Source organism: Hyperolius riggenbachi, chromosome 12, assembly GCF_040937935.1.
Source record: "Hyperolius riggenbachi isolate aHypRig1 chromosome 12, aHypRig1.pri, whole genome shotgun sequence".
NCBI lineage: Eukaryota > Metazoa > Chordata > Amphibia > Anura > Hyperoliidae > Hyperolius > Hyperolius riggenbachi.
In genome coordinates this window covers 67,792,738-67,816,189 of record NC_090657.1, presented here as the reverse complement: position 1 = coordinate 67,816,189, position 23,452 = coordinate 67,792,738, and the positions used below count along the sequence as shown (strand labels likewise).

General features: G+C 47.4%; 1 protein-coding gene across 1 annotated transcript in view; it reads right to left on the bottom strand.

Moving 5' to 3' along the window:
- EIF2S2 (eukaryotic translation initiation factor 2 subunit beta) overlaps positions 1–23,451 on the bottom strand; it is a 29,092-nt gene extending 5,641 nt beyond the window's left edge. The window contains exons 1-7 of the mRNA XM_068262418.1: positions 23,267–23,451; positions 6,789–6,969; positions 5,553–5,653; positions 5,331–5,466; positions 4,217–4,311; positions 2,235–2,383; positions 2,080–2,136 (exon numbers count right to left, since the gene is read on the bottom strand). Of these exons, the coding sequence (XP_068118519.1) occupies positions 2,080–2,136; positions 2,235–2,383; positions 4,217–4,311; positions 5,331–5,466; positions 5,553–5,653; positions 6,789–6,969; positions 23,267–23,281 (734 nt within the window). The 5' untranslated portion in view covers positions 23,282–23,451. The remainder of the gene's footprint in view (positions 1–2,079; positions 2,137–2,234; positions 2,384–4,216; positions 4,312–5,330; positions 5,467–5,552; positions 5,654–6,788; positions 6,970–23,266) is intronic.
- Between the last annotated feature and the right edge of the window lies 1 nt (position 23,452).

The following is a 23,452-nucleotide window of genomic DNA, read 5'->3' as shown; positions in this document are numbered from 1 at the left end:
CTGAAGAGAGAGGTATATGGAGGCTGTCATGTTTATTTCCTTTTAGACAATACCAGTTGCCTGGCAACCCTGCTGATCCTCTGCCTCTAATACTATTAGCCATAGCCCCTGAACAAGCATGCAGCAGATCAGGTGTTTCAGTGGTTCAGACTTATAAGTCTGATCTGACAAGACTAGCTGCATGCTTGTTTCTGGTTTTAATCAGATACTACTGCAGAGAAATAGACCAGCAGGGCTGCCAGGCAACTGGTATTGATTAAAAGGAAATAAACATGACAGCCTCCATATACCTCTCTCTTCAGTTCCCCTTTAAGCTCATCCAGAGTGTTGGGTCTTGCGTCTCTCAACTTTCTCTTCACAATATCCCACAGATTCTCTATGGGGTTCAGGTCAGGAGAGTTGGCAGGCCAATTGAGCACAGTAATACCATGGTCAGTAAACTATTTACCAGTGGTTTTGGCACTGTGAGCAGGTGCCAGGTCGTGCTGAAAACTGAAATCTTCATCTCCATAAAGCTTTTCAGCAGATGGAAGCATGAACCCACTTTTGAACCAGAAACAGTGGCAGAAGCGCCTGACCTGTGCTACAGAGAAGCAGCACTAGACTGTTGCTCAGTGGTCCAAAGTACTTTTTTTCAGATGAAAGCAACTTTTACATGTCATTCGGAAATCAAGGTGCCAGAGTCTGGAGGAAGACTGGGGAGAGGGAAATGCCAAAATGCCTGAAGTCCAGTGTCAAGTACCCACAGTCAGTGATGGTCTGAGGTGCCATGTCAGCTGCTGGTGTTGGTCCACTGTGTTTTATCAAGGGCAGGGTCAATGCAGCTAACTATCAGGAGATTTTGAGCACTTCATGCTTCCATCTGCTGAAAAGCTTTATGGAGATGAAGATTTCATTTTTCAGCACGACCTGGCACCTGCTCACAGTGCCAAAACCACTGGTAAATGGTTTACTGACCATGGTATTACTGTGCTCAATTGGCCTGCCAACTATCCTGACCTGAACCCCATAGAGAATCTGTGGGATATTGTGAAGAGAAAGTTGAGAGACGAAATACCCAACACTCTGGATGAGCTTAAGGCCGCTATCGAAGCATCCTGGGCCTCCATAACACCTGAGCAGTGCCACAGGCTGACTGCCTCCATGCCACGCCGCACTGAAGCAGTCATTTCTGCAAAAGGATTCCCGACCAAGTATTGAGTGCATAACTGAACATAATTATTTGAAGGTTGACTTTTTTTGTTTTAAAAACACTTCTTTTATTGGTCGGATGAAATGAAAAGGCTTGAACTACTTCAGTTGTGTGTAATGAATCTAAAATATATGAAAGTCTAATGTGTATCAGTACATTACAGAAAATAATGAACTTTATTACAATATGCTAATTTTTTTTAGAAGATCCTGTATGTTTGGTCCACTTTAGACCACCAGGGAAGCTATATTTTAGGTGAAGCCCTAGAATAGCAGGGAAGCTATGTGGGAGAGGTAGGGGGAATGCACTATAAACTAAGGAACTGTATAGGGGAGGGTGGGGGCCTCTAGAAACCAGGGAACTGTATAGGGGTTGGAGGGGGGGGGGGGGCAATAGACACCTGGGACCTTTATAATGAAGGAAGTTGGCCTGTAGATATTGAGGTTGGCCAGTGACTTGTTTCCAGTGTATGATTTCAGCTCACTTTGTATTAGAGTTTGACACTCCCGGTCTATACCATCTTGAAACATTTGCCATCATAATGAGTTTGTAACACATGAACAGAGCTGTAGTAAGTCACTAAACTGGCAATCAATAAAATGCATATATGTTAGTATTACTTGACCTAAAACGCATCACAGCTGGCTCAGGGCTACACTGAAGCACACTGATGATCCCAAGATACCGCTAATAAAACATGTAACATTGTCAGGAAAATCAGATGTATGCTCCAATATTGTGCTCACATAGCCTATATAATAAACCAATCATAAGACTGAAGACAAAGCGTGATTTCTTTCACTGTTACCCCACATTACACTGAGTGATCAGCTGTCAATCTACGACTCCACAGTCAATACAAGGAACATGGTCATTTCAGAGCTCACCTTGTACCCAATTCAGCTAATAAGAAAGCCAGGAGATGTTTCGGCTGACGATGTAATCTGTAACGGGAATACATGTTGGGAGGAGGATATTAGATGCCGCTATAGATCATGAATAGTACTATATGGATAACATCACAGCACATGACCACACTTACAGTTTGCAGATATCTGTGAAATTAACAAAGGAGGTTTTCTTTGTTCCTACTCTGACCACCTGCGGCGGCTTCATCACGAATTTCCTCTTCTCTCCGGCCACCATGTCCGGATTCTTCTCCCGCATGATGTTAAACACTCGGTTTAGCAGCTGCAAAAGAATAGAGTGGAAGAGAGTGTAAAGGGAAGAAGCTTTTACATTTATAGCAGGAGATAAACCAAAGGCACCAATAAGATTAAAATACACTAAAAACTGTTTAAAAACAGGAATGTAGTCGTGGACAGGAGACACAAGCGGTCTTTTTGAAAACACAGCTTTATTAAGATAAGACTCCACAAGCGACATTTCGCAGATCTATCCAGCTTCCTCAGGAGAACATACATACAGTATAGGAGTATCTGTCTTAAGTTTGGCACCTGAGGAAGCAGGTTAAACATTTGAAACGCGTCCCATGCGAGTGATTACTAAAGCAAGTGTCTACTGTTGTGAGGCAAGTCCACCACTAAGGCCCCATTCACACTAGAGCGTTTTGCCGGCGATTTCGGCAAAACGCTCAAGCGCTAGTGCTATGATACCCTATGGGCCAGTTCATACATGGGCAATTTGCTTTAATCGCCGGCGATTAACGCAAATTGCCAAATGCAAATGCGTAGCCTACACCATTTTCAGGCGATTTCTCAGCTATCGCGTTTCAGTGCTATAGAAGCGCTAACCGCTAACTGCAGTGTCCAGTTATTTTTCCGCGTTAAATCGCTGAAAATTCAATAACGCAAAACGCCGGCGTTTTGCGATTCCAAGTGTCAATGGGGCCTCACTCCCTTTTAAAACGTTTTTAGTGCTTACACACACTACAGAGTGCGACTTCTTAATCCAAGTGGGGTTGGGTTTGTTCTCTCGTCCCGCATTTACAGAGGTTGCCTTTGAGGTAACCCATGTTTGCGAGTATTACTACTTAGATTCAAATAGCAATCCTTTATCGCTACATACTACAGCATATCAGGCTCTCTGTAACTAATATCAGTGCTCAGCGGTTAAAACTCTAGGTGTGATCAGAAGTGGGAAGACAAACAGAAGCTAGCACACCCAAATATGCCACTACTGGTTTGTCATCACAGATTGCTGTACACACAGACATTTTGACTGACCAATTTAGCTACGTCCATGTAGTATGAGGGACAGATTTTGAATACTATGAACTGATCGTGTAGGTAAGTTCCTATACTACATGGAAATACTGTAGTAAGATTGGCCAATCAAAACTGTGCGCGCACTCTTAACTTCTTGAGGACTGCAGGGCTAAACGCCCCTAGTGACCAGGCCATTTTGAGTAAAATTGGCCACCGCAGCTTTAAGGCCAAGCTGCAGGGCCGCACAACACTGCACACAAGTGATCCCCCCCCCCCCCCCCCCCCTTGTTGGTGGGGTCTGATCGCTCCCCCCATGTTTATTTATTTTTTTAATAAATATTATTGTACGTGTTTTTTTTTTTTTTTTAAAACACCGTTTCTTTAACTCCCCTCCCCACAGCCAGCCAATTACTGCGATCGGCTGTCATAGGCTTCTGCCTATGAGAGCGGATCGCTCTCTTGTTCCCCAGGGGGACAGCCGTGTCACACGGCTGTCCCCAATGCAGCGCTGCTGCTGATCGCAGCGCTGCACAGTCTAAATAGATGGCAATCACGCCGTCTAACAGGAGACTGAAGGCAGGGCGGAACTCCGTCCTCCCAAGCAGGAGATGCGCACGCAGCCTGTGCGCGATCTCCTGCAAAACAGAGCCACAGGACTTTACGCCAATTGGCAATAGGCGGTCCTGGGAATGCCGCCGCGGCCACGCCCATCGGCGTGACGCGGTCGCCAAAAGGTTAAAGAGCACTGGGATCTCTCCCCCGCCCCCCCCCCTTTTTATGGATGAAAAGGAGGGTGACCGGCACTGGGGGGAAAAAAAAAAAAAAGTAAAATACATATGTTTCAAAGGATCCTTACCTCATCATATGTGTAATCTCTCTCTGAGCCAGCCCACGCCAGCGGGGAGCTGAAGGAAATTCCATCATCTTTCTTATTGTCATCTTCTTCGAAAGCTGGAAGACAAGACATGAACGTTACAGGAGATGAGGAGAATTTTTACACAAGGAATAGACCAGGCGGTTCATTCTACTAGTCACAAGCTGTGTCTGCAGGTGAACTGCAGTCTTGCAAAGGGATGCACTATTATGGGTGCAAATATCATCTGCCATGTCTGGAGAAGCATAGCTGGCTGAAGACTAGTAAGCAAAAATAACTTTTAATGACAAGTTAAAGATGGCTTGTGTAGCACTGATATAGGTAATTTTTTGTCAGTGCACATGTACCTCTTCTTTACAAATGCAGAATATCTTTAGAGTCTTCTTTCTGTATTAACACAATTGTAGCATCACTAGGAAGGCTGAGTACTGAATGTGAAAATTCTAAAAATGTGATAATTGTTCAGCACAAAACAGGACTCTATATGAACCATAGCTGAAGAAATGTATTACAATAAAGAGGACTCTGGGATTCCAGGAAGCACTTTGAGTTCTGGAACTTGTTGTGCTAACTAAGCAGAGACAGGGAACTAAAGCAATGTCTGCACTGATTGCATTGGACGGGGTGGGGTGTGTTGATACTATGCGCATTGCTGAGGAGGGATGATTCTTGTTGGTCCATTGGTCTAACCAATTGTAGCCTGATGCTTGTGATGGGGTTTTGGGATGGGTATTACAGCGGTACTAGCTTGCAGGGACCCAAATGGACAGCGTTGAAATACCCAAATGAAGGGCAACAGGTATTGAGCAAATCGTAGGTGCCGAGCATCCTAGTGAAAACTGGCACCATGCATTCGCATAGACTAGCATTCCATCAGCATCCGCCACCATGCACTTCGCCCGGCTGATCCCAAAAGGTCACACAGGACCCAGAGTTGAGTTCCGCTTATAGGAAAAGACTGAACAGATCCATTCCGAATGGACTGATGTGAATGGATCCTCTTGCTTTGGATAGGATCCGTTCCGTTTCTCTAAACAGAACATTTTTAGTGCCAGTGTGAGCACGGCCAAAAAAACATCCACACTGATAAACCTACCCTCATCTTTATCATTGAAATCGTCATCCTCTGGGAACTTGACGTTTTTCTTTTTCTTCTTCTTAGACAACATGAACTCCAGGTCATCCTCCTGAGACTCTGAGGCCTCCTGTGACTCCGCCTCTATTTTTAGGCTCTGTGGAGAAAACAGACAATAGACAACATTCTCAGGAGAGCTCCACCAGAGTAATGACAGAGTCTGCCTATCTCACTGTTCTGTACCTTTAGGCCTTCTTCAGCTTCTTCCAGATCAAACTTTTTGGCTTTCTTTTTCTTCTTCTTCTGATTGAAAAAATTCAAGTCGTCCAGATCATCAGGAGCGTCTGTGGCAGAAATAAATACTTGGTCACTATGAACCACCATCAATAACTACATGGTATTTAAATGCTGCCAAATGACTAGCAAACGCCAAAGTCTAATAAAGTTTAGTGTACGCACTAAAGATGGGTGGGAGTTAGGAAGCTATGCAGTCTCAAAGTGAACCACAGAAATTACAGCTAACCTGAGACGAGGGGGGGTAAATAATTCATACTTGCCTGGGGCTTCCTCCACCCCCATGACCACCACTGCCTCTTTCGCTGTCCTTCCCGGAAGGACGGCAAGGGAGGCAATGTTGGCTGGTAAAGAAATGTAATTTGGTGCTCCAGCTATTGCTGGTGGCCGAATTACAACGTTTATATCATAATTTGGGTCCAAATTACTCAGAGATCGCTGCTGTAGCCATACGTCACATTGCGGTCTATGGCGGACCCTAAATAGATGGTTAGACCCGGCAGTCAGTGCGCACAGATTTTCTATAAAATTTCATGCTGAAATGAAAATCTTCTGAAAATCTGTTTGTGGAGGGAAATTGAGCAGATAGATCACTCTCTGATAATGATCTGAGAAGGATCTATCAGTTGGCCACATCCGCAAGTGTATGACCAGCTTTAACCTTTAATATGCTGATATCTTTGCTATAAGCTGTATGCAGCTTGATGAACACTTTAATGGTAGGAGCTACAGACTAGGCACTTCCTGTCTGTGGGAGATGGGGGGGGGGGGGGGTTAAACTTACCCATGCTGTCGCCCATAGTCTATGTGCTCCACTCACGTTCCACGTCACTCTCATGCTTCCTTCTTCAACCCAGAAGGAGGAACGCGAGTGGAGCACATCGGCTATAAGTGGCAGCATTAGTAAGTTATCACCTCTCCCCCCCCCCCCCCCCCCCCCCCCCCCAAGGCAGGAAGTGCTACCCGTAATTTTAGTTACAAGCAACCTTACTACTAACCTCCTATGAAGTTGACGTGCTGCCGAACTTTTAAATACACTCAAGAAAAAAAAAAAGTTGACCACAGCCAAGAATAATGACTGGGGCTGTGCACTTCCACATGTGCGCTTGATAAACGGTTCCCACTGTGAGCTGCAGTGCCTCAGCCAGCTCCCCATAAGACACGATAACAAGACTTACAACCCACCTTTCTTCCTAAAGGACTCATCGTCTGCATCTGCATCCCTGTCCTCCACCGGCTCTGGCTCCACCTCTTTAGTCTCAGGAATCTGAGTCTCCTCCACCTGCTGCTCTCCTCCCTCCTCATCCAACATAAAGGGCTTCTTCTTCTTCTTTTTCTTCTTGGACATGGTCGGGTCAAAAATCATCTGCAAAAAGAGCGTGAGATTTCTGAGGATTTTAAAGAAGATCGCTACTTATACATGTTGAAAATAACACTTGCCTTGCCAGGGATATCTAATACTAGTTACTAAAAGCTACAAGATATACTTTCATCACCCAAAATACTTGTTTAATGGAAAACTCAGGGCCGGCCCGCCCATGAGGCGGGTTCCTCAGGCGGCAGGAAGTGGAGGGGCGGCACCAGATGAATGGCTGTGACTGAGCGGGCGGGGGGGAGCCAGAGCCGCGGTGAGGGCAGCCCGACCTCTCCCTCCCTCTCCCCGGGCCGCCCTCCATGCTCCCCCCTCGGACTTTAGGCAGCAGAATTAGCGCGCAGGGAAGCGCTGCTGTACACAGTCACAGCCTGTTACTCACCTCCCTGGATCCGATCGCCGCTCCCGCCCTGCTGGTCTCCTCTCTGCAATGTAGCCGCTGATACATTACACACGCGGCTGCTTCCTGTTTACACAGGAAGCAGCCGCGTGTGTATCAGCCGGCTAGGCAGAGAGGAGACCAGCAGGGCGGGGAGCGGCGATCGGATCCAGGGAGGTGAGTAACAGGCTGTGACTGTGTACAGCAGCGCTTCCCTGCGCGCTAACTCTGCTGCCTAAAGTCCGAGGGGGGAGCATGGAGGGCGGCCCGGGGAGAGGGAGGGAGAGGTCGGGCTGCCCTCACCGCGGCTCCGGCTCCCCCCTCCGCCATTATGAGGGGGCACCTACCTGGGCAAGCTACCTATCTATCCTATACTGTCCTATACTGGGGGGCACCTACCTAATCTAACCTGTTTTGGGGGCAGCTACCTATCTATCCTATACTGGGGGGCACCTACCTAATCTAACCTGTTTTGGGGGCAGCTACCTATCTATCCTATACTGGGGGGCACCTATCTAATCTAACCTGTACTGGGGCAGCTACCTATCTATCCTATACTGGGGGGCACCTACCTAATCTAACCTATACTGGGGGCCAGCTACCTATCTATCCTATACTGGGGGGCAGCTACCTATCTAACCTATACTGGGGGGGCAGCTACCTATCTAACCTATACTGGGGGGCACCTATTTAATCTAACCTATACTGGGGGCCAGCTACCTATCTATCCTATACTGGGGGGCACCTACCTAATCTAACCTGTTTTGGGGGCAGCTACCTATCTATCCTATACTGGGGGGCACCTATCTAATCTAACCTGTACTGGGGCAGCTACCTATCTATCCTATACTGGGGGGCACCTACCTAATCTAACCTATACTGGGGGCCAGCTACCTATCTATCCTATACTGGGGGGCAGCTACCTATCTAACCTATACTGGGGGGGCAGCTACCTATCTATCCTATACTGGGGGGCACCTATTTAATCTAACCTATACTGGGGGCCAGCTACCTATCTATCCTATACTGGGGGGCAGCTACCTATCTAACCTATACTGGGGGGCAGCTACCTATCTAACCTATACTGGGGGGCACCTACCTAATCTAACCTGTTTTGGGGGCAGCTACCTATCTATCCTATACTGGGGGGCACCTACCTAATCTAACCTATACTGGGGACCAGCTACCTATCTATCCTATACTGGGGGGCAGCTACCTATCTAACCTATACTGGGGGGGCAGCTACCCATCTATCCTATACTGGGGGGCACCTACCTAATCTAACCTATACTGGGGGCCAGCTACCTATCTATCCTATACTGGGGGGCAGCTACCTATCTAACCTATACTGGGGGGCAGCTACCTATCTAACCTATACTGGGGGGCAGCTACCTATCTATCCTATACTGGGGGGCACCTACCTAATCTAACCTGTTTTGGGGGCAGCTACCTATCTATCCTATACTGGGGGGCACCTACCTAATCTAACCTGTACTAGGGGCAGCTACCTATCTATCCTATACTGGGGGGCACCTACCTAATCTAACCTATACTGGGGGCCAGCTACCTATCTAACCTATACTGGGGGGCAGCTACCTATCTAACCTATACTGGGGGGCAGCTACCTATCTAACCTATACTGGGGGGCAGCTACCTATCTAACCTATACTGGGGGGCAGCTACCTATCTAACCTATACTGGGGGGCAGCTACCTATCTATCCTATACTGGGGGGCAGCTACCTATCTAACCTACACTGGGGGGCAGCTACCTATCTAACCTATACTGGGGGGCAGCTACCTATCTAACCTATACTGGGGGCAGCTACCTATCTATCCTATACTGGGGGGCACCTACCTAATCTAACCTGTACTGGGGGCAGCTACCTATCTATCCTATACTAGGGGGCACCTACCTAATCTAACCTGTACTGGGGGGCAGCTACCTATCTAACCTATACTGGGGGGCAGCTACCTATCTAACCTATACTGGGGGCAGCTACCTATCTATCCTATACTGGGGGCAGCTACCTATCTATCCTATACTGGGGGGCACCTACCTAATCTAACCTGTACTGGGGGCAGCTACCTATCTATCCTATACTGGGGGGCACCTACCTAATCTAACCTGTACTGGGGGGCAGCTACCTATCTAACCTATGCTGGGGGGCAGCTACCTATCTAACCTATGCTGGGGGGCAGCTACCTGTCTAACCTATGCTGGGGGCAGCTACCTATCTAATCTATACTGGGGGCACCTACCTAATCTAACCTGTACTGGGGGCACCTACCTAATCTAACCTATACTGAAGGGCAGCGACCTAATCTAACCTATACTGGGGGGAAGCTACCTATCTAACCTATACTGGGGGCACTTATCTAACCTGTATTGGGGGCACCTACCTACCTAGCTAGCCTATACAGGTGGCAACTATACTGGCTACCTATACTGGGGGCACCTACCTAACTAACCTATACTGGGGGTACCTACCTATCTAACCTATGCTGGGGGCAACTATACTGGCTACCTATATTGGAGGCACCTACCTAGCTAACCTGTACTGGGGGCACCTACTTATCTAACTTATACCGGGGGGGGGGGGGGGTGCCTGCCTATCTAACATACTGGGGGCAACTATACTGGCTACATATACTGGAGGCAACTACCTGGCTAACCTATACTGGGGGCAACTTTACTGGCTCACCCATGCCTGGCCACCTATACTCGGGGGGGACCTATAGCTGGTTACCTATACCGGGGGGGGGGGGGGGCGCGCAATTTTTACACCCTCGCCCTGGGTGCATTTTAGCCTAGAAACTGCACGGTTGCCGCCGGCCTCCGAGTCCGATGACTCTGAGCTCTGCGGCCTCTCCTGTCTCCTCCAAGGCTGCATGCTGGTGACGCTGCCTAGTGCCTAAGCCTGCTGATTTGATGGCGGCGGCTGCCGCCCGCTCTGCTGCCCTGGCTGCGGCTGATTGTCACGGTCAGTCACTGAGCAGCGAGCGCCGCCGACGTGTCGATAATGATGATAAGGCTGGCTGGCTGCCGCTCATGTTTTGTAGAAATATTGGGGGGGGGGGGGGGGGGCGCCTTTACGATCTTTGCCTCAGGCAGCAGAAAGTCCAGGACCGGCCCTGGGAAAACTATAACAAGAAATTGTAACATTTAAAATGCATGTAAAATCATACAAATAAGAAGTATATTTCTCCCAGAGTAAAACGAGTCAAATTGCTTTTCTAGTATGTTGCTGTCACTCATAGTAGTTAGTAGAAATCTGACATTTTTGGACTAGTGCATCTCCTCATAGGGGATCCCTAAAAGGGATGTATACAAAGATGTTGGCTGCCCAAGCCTGAGAATCCCCCATGAATAGATGGGCTATTCCAAAACCTGTCAGATTTCTATCACCTACTTTAAGTGACAGCAACATAGGAGAAAAGTAATTTATATAGCCCATTTTAGTGGTCCTTTAAGATTATTTCAGGTGACAGTAACTTGTGTACCGGTGTCACTCAATGTCAGCAGCTTCATCAGTGATCAGCTGATTTGGAATATTTCCAGTGGGACACCTCCTGTTCATCCTCCATGAAGAGAGGAAAGTGCTGCTTGTCACAGAGTGTAGCAGCAGATCTGCCAGTTGTGCAAGGAAACTGCCCTCTGAGGCTATCAGGAGAGATTGTTTCCTGTGTAAACATCAGCAGTTGTTGATTGAGAATCAATGGTGTAGCTTCACCAGGTACGGTATTTATTTTTTCCACTCTGTGCAGAGCAAAGCTACGCAGATGCCTTTTCTAGCCAGATCTTTGAGCAATGATTGGGGCGACTGCTAAACAGCTTAGGTGGAGAATCTAGCATGTGTGGAAACAATGTGGGCAGCTGCAAAGACACGTTAAAGGTAGCCATACACTGGCCCGATTTGCCGCCGTTCGACAGCAGATTAGATCACTGGGATCGAATCTGCTGCCAATCGCACCCTCCGATCCGATTTCCTCCTGAAATCGGATTGGTCCGTCGATCGCGCCGCGCGGGAAATTACCGTCGATCGCCCGCGGGTAGGGAGCGCGTCGCTAGCGGCGGCCGATCCGATACAGGTATACATTACCTGACGCTGGCTCCCGGGCATCTTCTCTGCGCTGCACCGCTCTGTTCCTGCTCCATCCCAGGGTACATTAACTTCCTGTGTCACTGCAGTGACCAGGAAGTTCAAATAGAGGGCGCTCTATTTGAACTTCCTGGTCACGGAGTGACATAGTGTACGCTGGGATGCGGTGCAGCGCGGAGAAGAGGACCCGGAGCCAGCTTCAGATAACGTATACGGGGGGGGGGGGGTTGGGCCAGGCGGCAGGAGCAGCTCAACAGATTGTGATCGGTTTCAGGCTGAAATCGATTCACAATCTGTTTGCAGTAAAGGCAGCCATACGATCCCTCTCTGATCAGATAGGGATCTGTCAGTTGGTCGATCTAATGGCAAATCGACCAGTGTATGGCCACCTTAAATAACTACAGAGGATGGGAAGCACAATGAACTTATCTATCTGTGACTGGGAGGACCCATGGTGTATATCCTGCATCACAGTGCTGAGGTCAGCAGTCTCCAGGCAAATTGCTGAAGCAGCTCCCACAAAACAGAGTTGCTGCAGGTCATATGGCTGAACAAGCCAGGCCACACAACCTAGAACAAAAGCACCATGGAGTGTCCTTACACAGTGAAATGTACGCTTAAAGGACATCTGAGGTGAAAAATTGATGAGAAATATAATTGTATCTATGCTCATTCTCCTAAAAATGACTTTTAGATATCCCACATCCGAGGTGACAAGTGGCATTATGAGATAGACATGTATGTACAGTGCCAAGCACACAAATAACTATGCTGTGTTCCTTTTTTAAATTCTCAGCATAAAGTTACGAATCAGGTATGGAAGTGACAGTTTTTGTCAGGATCGGGTCAGACTTTAGCATAACCCTCACTAATAAGGAATTACAGCCATAAAACACTTTCCTGGCAAAAAATGGCTTCTGAGAGCAGGGAAAAGATATAAAGGGTCAATAGTTCATAAATTTTAGCTCTGGCATACTTTAATGAGTGTCACTGAGAAGAGGCCATGAACAGTAAAAACTTAGAAAGCAGATTTAAAGAGAATCTGTACTCTAATATTCTTACAATAAAAAGCATACCATTCTATTCATTATTTTCTCCTGTGCCCCTCTGTGCTGTTTCTGCCACTCTCTGCTGCAATCCTGGCTTGTAATTAACAGTTTTAGGCAGTGTTTACAAACAAACTAACCAGCTTCTAATAGGCTCAGCTAAGCATAGTGTGTGAGTCATTCAGAGTGTGCAGGGGGCCTGCAGAGGGTGTGTATCGCTTCTACCAATCACAAGCAGCCCTGCACATTCCACACAATCAAGCCTTAGCCCGACAAACAGGACAGAGGAAAGATACATTGATTTATTACAGAGACAGTGTAGTTAGGAAAGACTGCAGTAAGCCAGAGCAGATTAGAACAGGCATAGGAACTTATAGGATAGAAGAACTAAGGCTGAAAAATTTGTTAGAGTCTCTTTAAATATAAAATAAAACTGTGGGATAGCAAAAAAAAATAAAAATCTTTTTTTGTAGTAGGAGGATAGATACAATGGTTTAGCTCAGTTTATTTTCACCTCGGATGTCTTTTAAATCTAGTTTTTACATTTTTTACTGTTTCATTGCCTCTGCTCAATGCCACCATCATTGAAGTATGCTAGAGCTCAAATCTATTAATTATTCAGGGCTGTGGAGTCGGAGTCGAAGAGTCGGAGCAAATTTGGGCACCCGGAGTTGGAGCCGTTGATTTCATAAACTGAGGAGTCGGAGTCAGATGATTTTTGTACAAAATCCACAGCCCTGTTAAGTATTAGACTAAGGAGTCAGAGTCGAGAAGTCGGAGCCATTTTGGGTACCCGGAGTCGTGGTTTCATAAATTGAGGAGTCGGAAGATTTCTGTACCGACTCCACAGCCCTGGAATTATTGACCCATTTTATCTCTTTCCTGCTCTCAGAAGCCATTTACTGACAGGAAAGTGCTTTATGGCTGTAATTACTTATCAGTGAGGGTTATGCTATAGTCTGACCCAGTCCCAACCCGGATAGAAACTGTCACTTGCATACCTGCTGTTTAACGTTTTCAGGCAGAGAATAAAAAAAAAAGGAAAACAGCGTAGTTATTTGTGTGCTTGGCACTGTGCATACCCATGTCTATCTCATGTCACCTCAGCTGTTCTTTAACCCAATTTTAAACTCCCTGACCTCTCCCTGTAATCCTTCCATAAACTCCTTCAGTAGAAATAAATTGGGAGTCTTAAACCACAGTTTGATCAGCTTTTTAAAGGAAACCAGAGATGTCAATAATGAGTGTTTATCAGGGCTGTGGAGTTGGAGTCGAGGAGTCAGAGTAATTTTGGGCACCCGGAGTCGGAGTTGGAGTCGTGGTTTCGTAAACTGAGGAGTCGGATGATTTTTGTACAAAATCCACAGCCCTGTTAAGTTTTAGACTAAGGAGTCGGAGAGTCGGAGTCGTGATTTCATAAACCGAGGAGTTGGAAGATTTTTGTACCGACTCCACAGCCCTGGTATTTATACTTACCTAGGGCTTCCTCCAGCCCCATGAGGTGCGTGGGTGAGGGGCTCCGACCATACACACACCCTTTGTGGTTGCTGGCGTACACATGGACATGTGGCTGCCAATACACAAGCGCCCACACTGCTCTGATAACCACATTGCCATAGCCTGGAGCCAGCGGTGGACACGGACAGGTAATGTATAGTGCACTGGGCACATTTAACATTAGAGACTCTGAAGCGAGTGAGCTAGGATTTGATTAGTGTAAAGCACTATAGGTAATGCTAAAACGCTGCTATCCCGCAGAAAAACGAAGGGTCTTTACCCCCCCCCCCCCCCCCCCCAAATCCCCTCTTCTAGGTCTGGGGAGCACTTCCGGCTTGAGGCAGAGCTAATGGCTGTAGCTCTGCCTCTCAGCGCGTCAATCCCGGCTGATCGCCGCCCCTCCCCGCCCCTGTCAATCTGCCTTCACAGAAAGGGGCGGGGGAGAGGCGGAGATCCGCCGGCAAAGCTGCAGCTCATAGCTCTGCCTCTATAAGCAGCAAAATCCACGACGAAGAAAGTAGTGGATTTTGCAGGGGGGATTTGGGGGGTAAAGACCCCTCGTTTTGCCGTAGGATATCGGCATTTTGGCACTATGTAAGGTGCTTTACACGAATCAAATCCTAGCTCACTCGCTTCAGAGTCTCTTTAAAAGGGAAGATCCGTGCAGACTCGCCGCAGCTCCTCTCCCTCCCAGCAGTGAAGAAGCCGACCTCGCCGGGTCGGCTTCATGTGCGCTCCACGGCGGGGGTCATGTGGTGTAAGGGACAGCATCGGGTCTGTACTGCGCAGGCGCAGTAGTTCTGCGCCTGCACAGTAGAGACCCGATGACGTCCCTACACCACGTGACCCCCCGCCGTGGTGCACACAGAAGCTGACCTGGCGAGGTCGGCTTCTTCACCGCTGGACACCGGTAGGGAGAGGAGCTGCGGGGAGGGCACCGATCGACTGCCAGGAGATGGAAGAAACCCCAGGTAAGTGCAATTTGTTTTTTATAGTCTGCGCGAACCTCCCCTTTAAGGTGGACAGCGTCGGGCCGGCAAGGCGGCGTCACAAGGCCGATTCCGATTGATTTCAACATTAATCGGGAATGGGCCTGCAGTGTATGGGCAGCAAATAGATCCCTCTCCAACCAGAATCAATTAGAGAGATTTGTCTCTTGGTCGAATCTGCCCATCATCGCTAGATGTATGGGCACCTTTATGGCCATGAAAAGAGTCATTAGCAGTTTGGCCACCGTGCTCAAGTTATCTCATGTGAGATAACTCAGCGCTGCCTAGCCCCTAAATGTGAAGTCGCACAGGGAGAGCACTTTGATATTTACCTGATCCAGGTTCGGCATGGGGGGCGGGGGGGGGGGGCGGGGGGTGACTTGACGCGCTGCATGTGGCAGGGCTGAACCTCCTTAGTGGTATGATTCTTCCCATATTTTAGTTTCTAAAAAGCAGTATAATGTTTTCTCTGGAAAGAATCAGGCCACTAAGTGAAGGCAGGGTTGTGGAGTCAGAGCAATTATGGGTACCTGGAGTCAGTCGGTGGATTTATAAACGGAGAAGTCGGATGATTAAAGTGTGAGCTAGTCTCATGATTAAAAATGGCTCTCAGTTTTTCTATGCTTATGGAGGAAAAAAAAAAAAAAAAAAAAAAAAAAAAAAAAACACGTGTGTTCCTATCCACATACATCAATCCCCTAAGCAGACCTGAACTAAGAACTTCCTCTCTGCTCTAAAAGACATGCAACAGCATAATAAAGTAGGACATCTTTGTTACAGCCGATACAAATCCTACAATAAATCTGCAGCGTGTCTACTTCCTGCTTTCATGGAAGCAGACTTATTGGTATCATCCTTTGTTTACCAATTAACTCTCTGCCATGGCAGTCAGCTGACACAGCTGAGGGATCAAATTACACTAGTGATTAGACACAGATGAAGTGGAATTAAACAGGTTAAACTCTCTAAATACATACAGGGTGCATTTCTCTGTGTTTCCCTTCCGTCCTGTGCAAGTGTTCAGGTCTACCTTAAATGATCAATATTAAAGCAGTGCAAACAGAATTACCGGTATTATAATTGTGTGTAACTACTGCATTTCCTTCTCAGTGCAAACCAAAAACGACAACATTATGATACAACAGCAAGAAAGAACTACAAAGCGCTGACTAACAGATGATGCGAAATGATGCAACAGACAGACATCATTCAGAATGGACTCATTTATAATGACAGCTGCTACGTAGATACTCTTGCCAGTGCTGAGTCACATGTACGGAAATAAAAGATGGCTCTGTCTCGATTAGCAAAGATTGCTATACCCAGCACACACACACTTACAACAATTACACACTTACACCAATTGCGTCCCTGAAAGACCTTTCCAGGAACAACTGCTGTACAGTCTATTCTGCAATTTGTTCTATTCAATAGAGATGTGAGAGATGAGAGCGAGTGGGGGGTTCCCCGCTGTGGGGACTACAATAGAGGACTATGTTACACTAAATACTCACCACCCGATCGAGGAAGATGGATCCAGCGATTTCCGCCTGACAAGCGTTCCACGATCCATCCTCCGGCCAGCGGGTACACACGACTTCACGCATTGGGCACAAACAGGAAGTCATGTGATTGCGGTACTTTGCGGAGTCGTCAGGGATCTCAAAGATCCGATCCACCCTGGTCATTAGTGACGAGTGCTAAACATTGTTCGCATAATTACGCACCTGTACCCAAGTCACAAGATTGCTGAAACGGTCGGTCAAAATAATAGTCGAGAAAACTGCATAGTGCCTTTACTGTAACATTCAAAACAATACCAGAAACATAGTACCTCAAAAATGTATGCAAATTCCACTTTTCCTCTAAAACCGGTCCCTTAAATCAACATGCAAATAACAGAAAACTTCCTATCGCAGATAAAATAAGGACACTATGGCAAGAAGGTAATTGACCCTCTCCAACAGAGTTTACACAGTGATGTAAGCTTGTTGCCTAGGTGACAACCTTTTGTCACTGTATATATTTTCACCCTATGTATGTCTTTCCCAGTATGTTGTTTGAGCAACTGCTGTGAGTTGTACTGCACAGGACCTAAGGTGGTTGATAACACCAGGGCTGTGGAGTTGGCACAAAAATCATCCGACTCCTCAGTTTATGAACACACCGACTCCAGGTACTCAAAATTGCTCCGACTCCCTAGTCTTATACTTACCAGGGCTGTGTATTTGGTAGCAAAATCATCCGACTCCCAACGCCTAAGTTTATGAAAACACTGACTCAAGGTACCCAAAACTACTCCGACTCCTCAACTCCAAAGCCCTGTATAACATTGCCCCTCGGACTTATCTACTCACCCAGTTGTATATAGCTACACCCCTCCCTGAGGCATACACAGGGAGGTGGGGAATCAGCAAGGACCCTAGCACACCAGTGTGGTTCACACTAGTACCTCCCACATAACCTGGTTGGGGAGGTTTTTATTTTCATATTGCCTGTTGCTACTTAAAGGGATACTGTAGGGGGGGTCGGGGGAAAATGAGTTGAACTTACCCAGGGCTTCTAATGGCCCCCTGCAGACATCCTGTACCCACGGAGCCACTCACCGATGCTCCGGCCCCGCCTCCGGTTCACTTCTGGAAATTTAGACTTTAAAGTCTGAAAACCACTGCGCCTGCGTTGCCGTGTCCTCAATCCCACTGATGTCACCAGGAGAGTATTGCACAAGTCCAGTATGGTCTGTGCCTGCACAGTACGCTCCTGGTGCCATCAGCGGGAGCGAGGACACGGCAATGCAGGCGCAGTGGTTTTCTGACTTTAAAGTCAGAAATTCCAGAAGTGAACTGGAGGCGGGGCCGGAGCATCGGTGAGTGGCTGCACGGGCACAGGATGTCTGTGGGGGGCCATTAGAAGCCCCGGGTAACTTCAACTCATTTTCCCCCGACCCCCCTACAGTATCCCTTTAAGCAAACATTTATATCTCTGTACTGCACAGGGCTGTCCTTAGGACCCTATATATCAGTGGTCCTCAAATGAGCACCCCCCGAGGCTTTAAATATCGGCATCCTGCATATAGAATAGAAGTGCTGGTACCCATCCACATACCGTAGAAGTCAGTGAGCAGTCATTCGCTGGCATCCAATTCTGCACACACTGCTGTCAACTGGAAGACAGGTTGTCACCTGGGTATGCTTCTCTGTCTGGTGCACAAAGAAGTTCTTCGGGCGTGACTGAATGGCTGCTGCTGGGAGTTCTCTTCCGGGCATGATGGGGGGGGGGGGGGGGGTTAAATCAATACCTAGATTCAATGTAATGTTTTTCAACATTTTATGTATGTTCCGGCCCCCCAGCAGTCTGAAATATGTTGACCCGGCCCTTGACCGAGAAAGTTTGGGGACCCCTGCTATATATTATGTCTTTCCCCTAAGTACAATATTTGAATGTAGTTTGTTATAGACTCTGAAGTGAGTCTAAATTTACTTTAACACGTAGTCATGTTAAGAACTATAACCCCTGCTAAACTGCCGCTATCCCGTGGCAAAACGAGGGGTTTATACCCCCCAAATCCCCTCTCCTAACTCCGGGGAGCGCTTCCTGAATGAGGCAGAGCTTATGTAGCTCTGCCTCTTAGCACATCAATCCCGGCTGATCGCCGCCTCTCTCAATCTTCCTTCACTGAGAGGGGCGGGGAAAGGCAGAGATCCGTGGTGGATTGACGCCCATGGAAGCAGAGCTGCACCTCATAGCTCTGCCTCCATGAGCAGCAAAATCCACGACCAAGAAAGTCCTGGATTTTGCAGGGGGTATTTGGGGGTATAAACCCTTCCTTTTGCCGCAGGATGGCGGCGTTTTAGCAGGGGTTATAGTTGTTAACATGACTGCATGTTAAAAAGTGAATTTAGACTCGCTTCAGGTTCTCTTTAAAGAGAACCCGAGGTGGGTTCTAAGAATGCCAATTGCACACAGAGGCTGGGTCTGCATATACTGCACAGCCTCTGTTGCTATACTGATCCCCCCACAACCCGCCCTGCGCTCTGCTTGACCCCCATAAATCATACGCCGAGCTGTTGACACGCAGTGTGTCGCAGCCAACTGTTTACCTCTGGATCTGTCACTCTCGCCACTCTCCCGCCTCCTCCATAGCACCGGTCCCCATCCGCTTCCCTTCCCTCCCCGCTGTTTGGAGGGAAGGGACGCGGGCCGGCGCTATGGAGGAGGCGGGGGAGCGGCGAGAGTGACAGATCCAGGAGGTAAACAGCTGGCTGCGACACACTGTGTGTCAACAGCTTGACATATGATTTATGGGAGCAGAGCAGAGCGCAGGGGGGGGGATCAGTATAGCAACAGAGGCTGTGCAGTATATGCAGACCCAGCCTCTGTGTGCAATTGGCATTCTTAGAACCCACCTCGGGTTCTCTTTAAGTTCAGGCATGGCTACCCCTCACACTGCGCTAAATGTATGGTTGATGTGGGAACCTTCTTTCATCTAATGTGGGCATGTCCTATTGTCAATTTATATTGTAAACAAGTGGTAAAGTTTATGAATGATCACATGGGCTGTGATTGAGTGTAATCCTAAACGAAGTTTACTCTGAATTTTTCCCGACACCCTATCGGGTAAATACACCAAGCTTTTATTGTTGGAAGTTCTACATAGTAGTTCGCAGAAGTTGTTAACCAAGCACTGGATTACAGCCATGGTTCCTACTTGCAGTGATTGTATCCGGGCGGCGGTAAACCACGTCTTACCTTTTAGAAAGCGCAGGGGTGCACTTGTCAAATAGGAAAGGATTTGGACATTGTGGATCTCATCTCGGTGGACACAACTGTAGAGCTGGGCTGCACAGCAGTGGCCACACTTCTACATGTTGTCCAGAGCCATTGACTGGTGACTAATCTTAAAATATGTTTGATTTCTGGAATACCATATCCTGTCCTCATATAACTTACCTTTATATGAATAATCTGCTCTTTCTGGTGAGCTTAAACATGCTCGTTCTACGGTATTTTGTTTTTTCTTTGACTGTTATTGTTGGATGTTTTCATGGTTAAAGGGAACCTTAACTAAGCCGAGAAAAAAAGTTTCACCTACCCCAACCCCCTGCAGCTGCCCTGTCTCAAACTGACCCTCCGGTACCCCACTGGCAGCTAGTTACGTTTTTGGGGATTGACTAGTTGCTGGCAAGTGCGTCTACGCAGTTCTGGCCGCGCGCGTACCCGATCGCACTACCGCCGCTGTGGCCGTCCTAGGTATGTGTTGCACGCATTCTGCGCCTGCGGAGGACGGCAACAGCATCGGGAACACAATGCGTACTGCTGAAACCGAAACTAGCTGCCCGCAGGGGAACCGGATGATCGGTGAGGGAAGGCACGGGCACAAGACATCTGCAGGGGGCTGGGGAAAGCCCCAGGCAAAAACTTTTTTTTCTTAGCTCAGTTAAGGTTCCCTTTAAAGAGAACCTGAACTGAAAATAAAAAGTCAAAATAACCATTCACGGGTCATACTTACCTCCCGTGTAGTCTACTAAATCTCTTTATCTTCTTTTGCGACCCATTTGGCCACTTTGATCAATGGAATTCTCTGTCCTCCATTTTAAAAATGGCCATTACACCATAACAGCTTCCTGGTCAGCACACTATTAAACTGTAATTTGACCCACTTGAGCCACAGGGAAACATGGACATTATCTTGCACATTCAGTTGTAACTGACAGCTGCTGATCTATAACTGACAGCAACTGGTATATTTCAGTTCTGACAAAATATTGTCAGAACTGGAATGGATCACTGTAAGAAAAAAATGGTGAGCTTCTGAGAGGAACTGATGTGAGATAAGTATGTAATATTCATTTGCAGCTACGTCATGTGTTTATTTTAAATAATTTTACTCACTACTGGTTCCCTTTAACCAAGTCTTTATTTCAATACTGCAAAGGTGTGTCCGTATTTGAGATTTTCTTGTACACTGACAAAATAAAGCTTGGTTTTATGGGAAAAAAAAATTGGATGGGCAGCACCCTCTCTGAATTCTAGGCTTCAGATAGGTTGTATTAATAATATGCCCACACTATTCTGCCAATTAGAATGTTTTAAGCTGTAGACTTACTAGGATTGGAGAACTGTTTCCTATGGACTTTCTTGTAAACCATACTAGCTCCAAAGATCATACGATGCAATCAGTCCCTCCTGATGGAAAGAGCCCACACAAGTCCAAAACATTCTTCCATAGTGATTACATGCAGTTACCTGCACTGGCTTATTGTACGTGCCCAACAATGACTCTGCAGACTACAAGTACATAATCACTCCACAGGAATTACATACTGGTATCTGTATGACCCGCTACAATAAGCCCATGCCAACTTTATTCAACCCTAGGGAATTACATCTTGATAAAAGCACTACCTGGCACGATTAAGTCCAAGCAGATCCATTGTAAGGCAGGTGCACACCAGAGCGGAAGCGTTTTTTAAAACGCTTGCAGGGGGAACACCGCTTGGCTAATGAAAGTGAATGGGACAGCGAACACCAGAGCAGGTCGTTTTTTTTCCAGAAACCCAAACTCGGGGGCTGCAGCATTTTTTAGATTTCTGGGGAGTTTCTGCCTAAAACTATAGGAAAGTGGAAAACTGCTCTGAAAAACGCTAGATCAGAGCGGTTTTCCGGCCGTTTTTGCTACAGAAGCTGTTTAGTAACAGCTCTACTGTAACAATATTTGTTATCTGCTACACAAAAACGCTCCAAAAACGCTAGGCATGTTTAGAAAACCTTGGTACTTATCCGTTAGCCGGGCGCATCCGGCAGGTGGCGCTAATTACTATTCCCCCTCCAGGCCGACATGGATAGTAGGGAAAGATGTAACTCTGGTGGAGTTTTGTCGCCACCTAGAGGATGCGCCCGGCTAACGGATAAGTACCAAAACCTCTCGAAACATGCCTAGAATAGCTCTGAAATCTGCTTCAAAAACTTCTAGCGTTTTGCAGATCTGCTAGAGGTTTTTGGTGTGCACTGGGCCGTAGATATACAAGCATAAAGTTCCTCCACAGAGATCACACACTGCTATCATCACAGCATGCAGAATAGCTTGATCCCATATAGGTCTATGCAGATTATACCTTTATACTGTGGACAACGATCATACGCTGTCACTCCATACAGATCACACACTGATCTCAGCAATGGCTGATATGAGTGATCCCATACAGATCATATACTAATTACAGCAATGGCTGATATAACTGATCCCATAAGGATCATATGCTAATACAGTATAAGCTCATTATAGTGAACTAAATATCCAGGTTCCCTGCCAAGCACCATTATAATTATATGGGAGTAAACTCTGGTATAGTAAACATAGACTTAATCCAATTCTGTTATAGTAAACCTGTTTTTTGGCACCAGCGGTATTCTGTACCCGGCTATAGCAAAAAGTGGGCGGGCAAATGCATCATAAGTCAGTCGGAAACCCTTGAGCCGTGATCGGTGGGCGGTCTGGCAGCCACCTATAGCCTGCTTGCTATCTGCACACTACTCTGGGCTTGCATGGATTACCTCAAAAGAACCAACCAGTGAGACCTACGCTTCCCGTGTAACCTGCTGCCTGATTACTGAGGGAATTGCCTGTCATCTATGACTTGCTTGTGCATGGCTGCAACACTACTATATCCTCCAGGCTGTTTAGAAATGTGGATAGCAGAGCACACTATCAGTACTGTACCTATATTAACTGTTGAGAGCCGCCTAAGCTTACTGTACAAGCTGTTGCATGATTACTGATGCAAGTCTATGCATACTGAGCACTGTGCATGTTGATTTAGCTTGGACACGGTCTGTGCTCACTTGCTGAAAAATTGAAAATAAAAAAATGACTTCCAATTATTGGCTGAAATAAGACACAGTATTATAGTATACTTTATGTGCTTGTGTATGACCATTTATTAGACATGAAACTACTTTGCTCAGTCTATGAGGCATTGCTGGATTCTACTGTCCCAGCAATGGCTGCTATGAATGAGCCCATACAGAGAACAAGCATGTAGGGATACTACATAAGGAACACACACTGCTAGCAGCACAGCTGGATGGAAGGAGCCCATACAGATCCATACAGATCCCCAGCGCTGGGCAATCATGTGACCATTAGAGGGGCAGAGGGCCCTGGGCAGGCCTGGCACTCTCATAGGCGCGGAAGCTGCTGCCCTCTCCGCCATGCCGCAGGCCTGGGCCTCCCACATGTCCCGGCCGGCACCTCGTGCTCCACTTCCGCCCTCACTCACCTCGTCCCCAGACATGATGCCGGCAAGTGTCGGCGCCGCCTTTGCTGCCTCAGTACAGGTGTGATCCGCGAGTCTCAGCTGCCTCCGCTGTCCGGTGTGACCGCTTCCCCGTCTCCGCTCTTACATCAGCTACACAGCCAGCCACACGGCTCTGCGCCTGCGCACTAAGCTCCACCAACTCTCCAC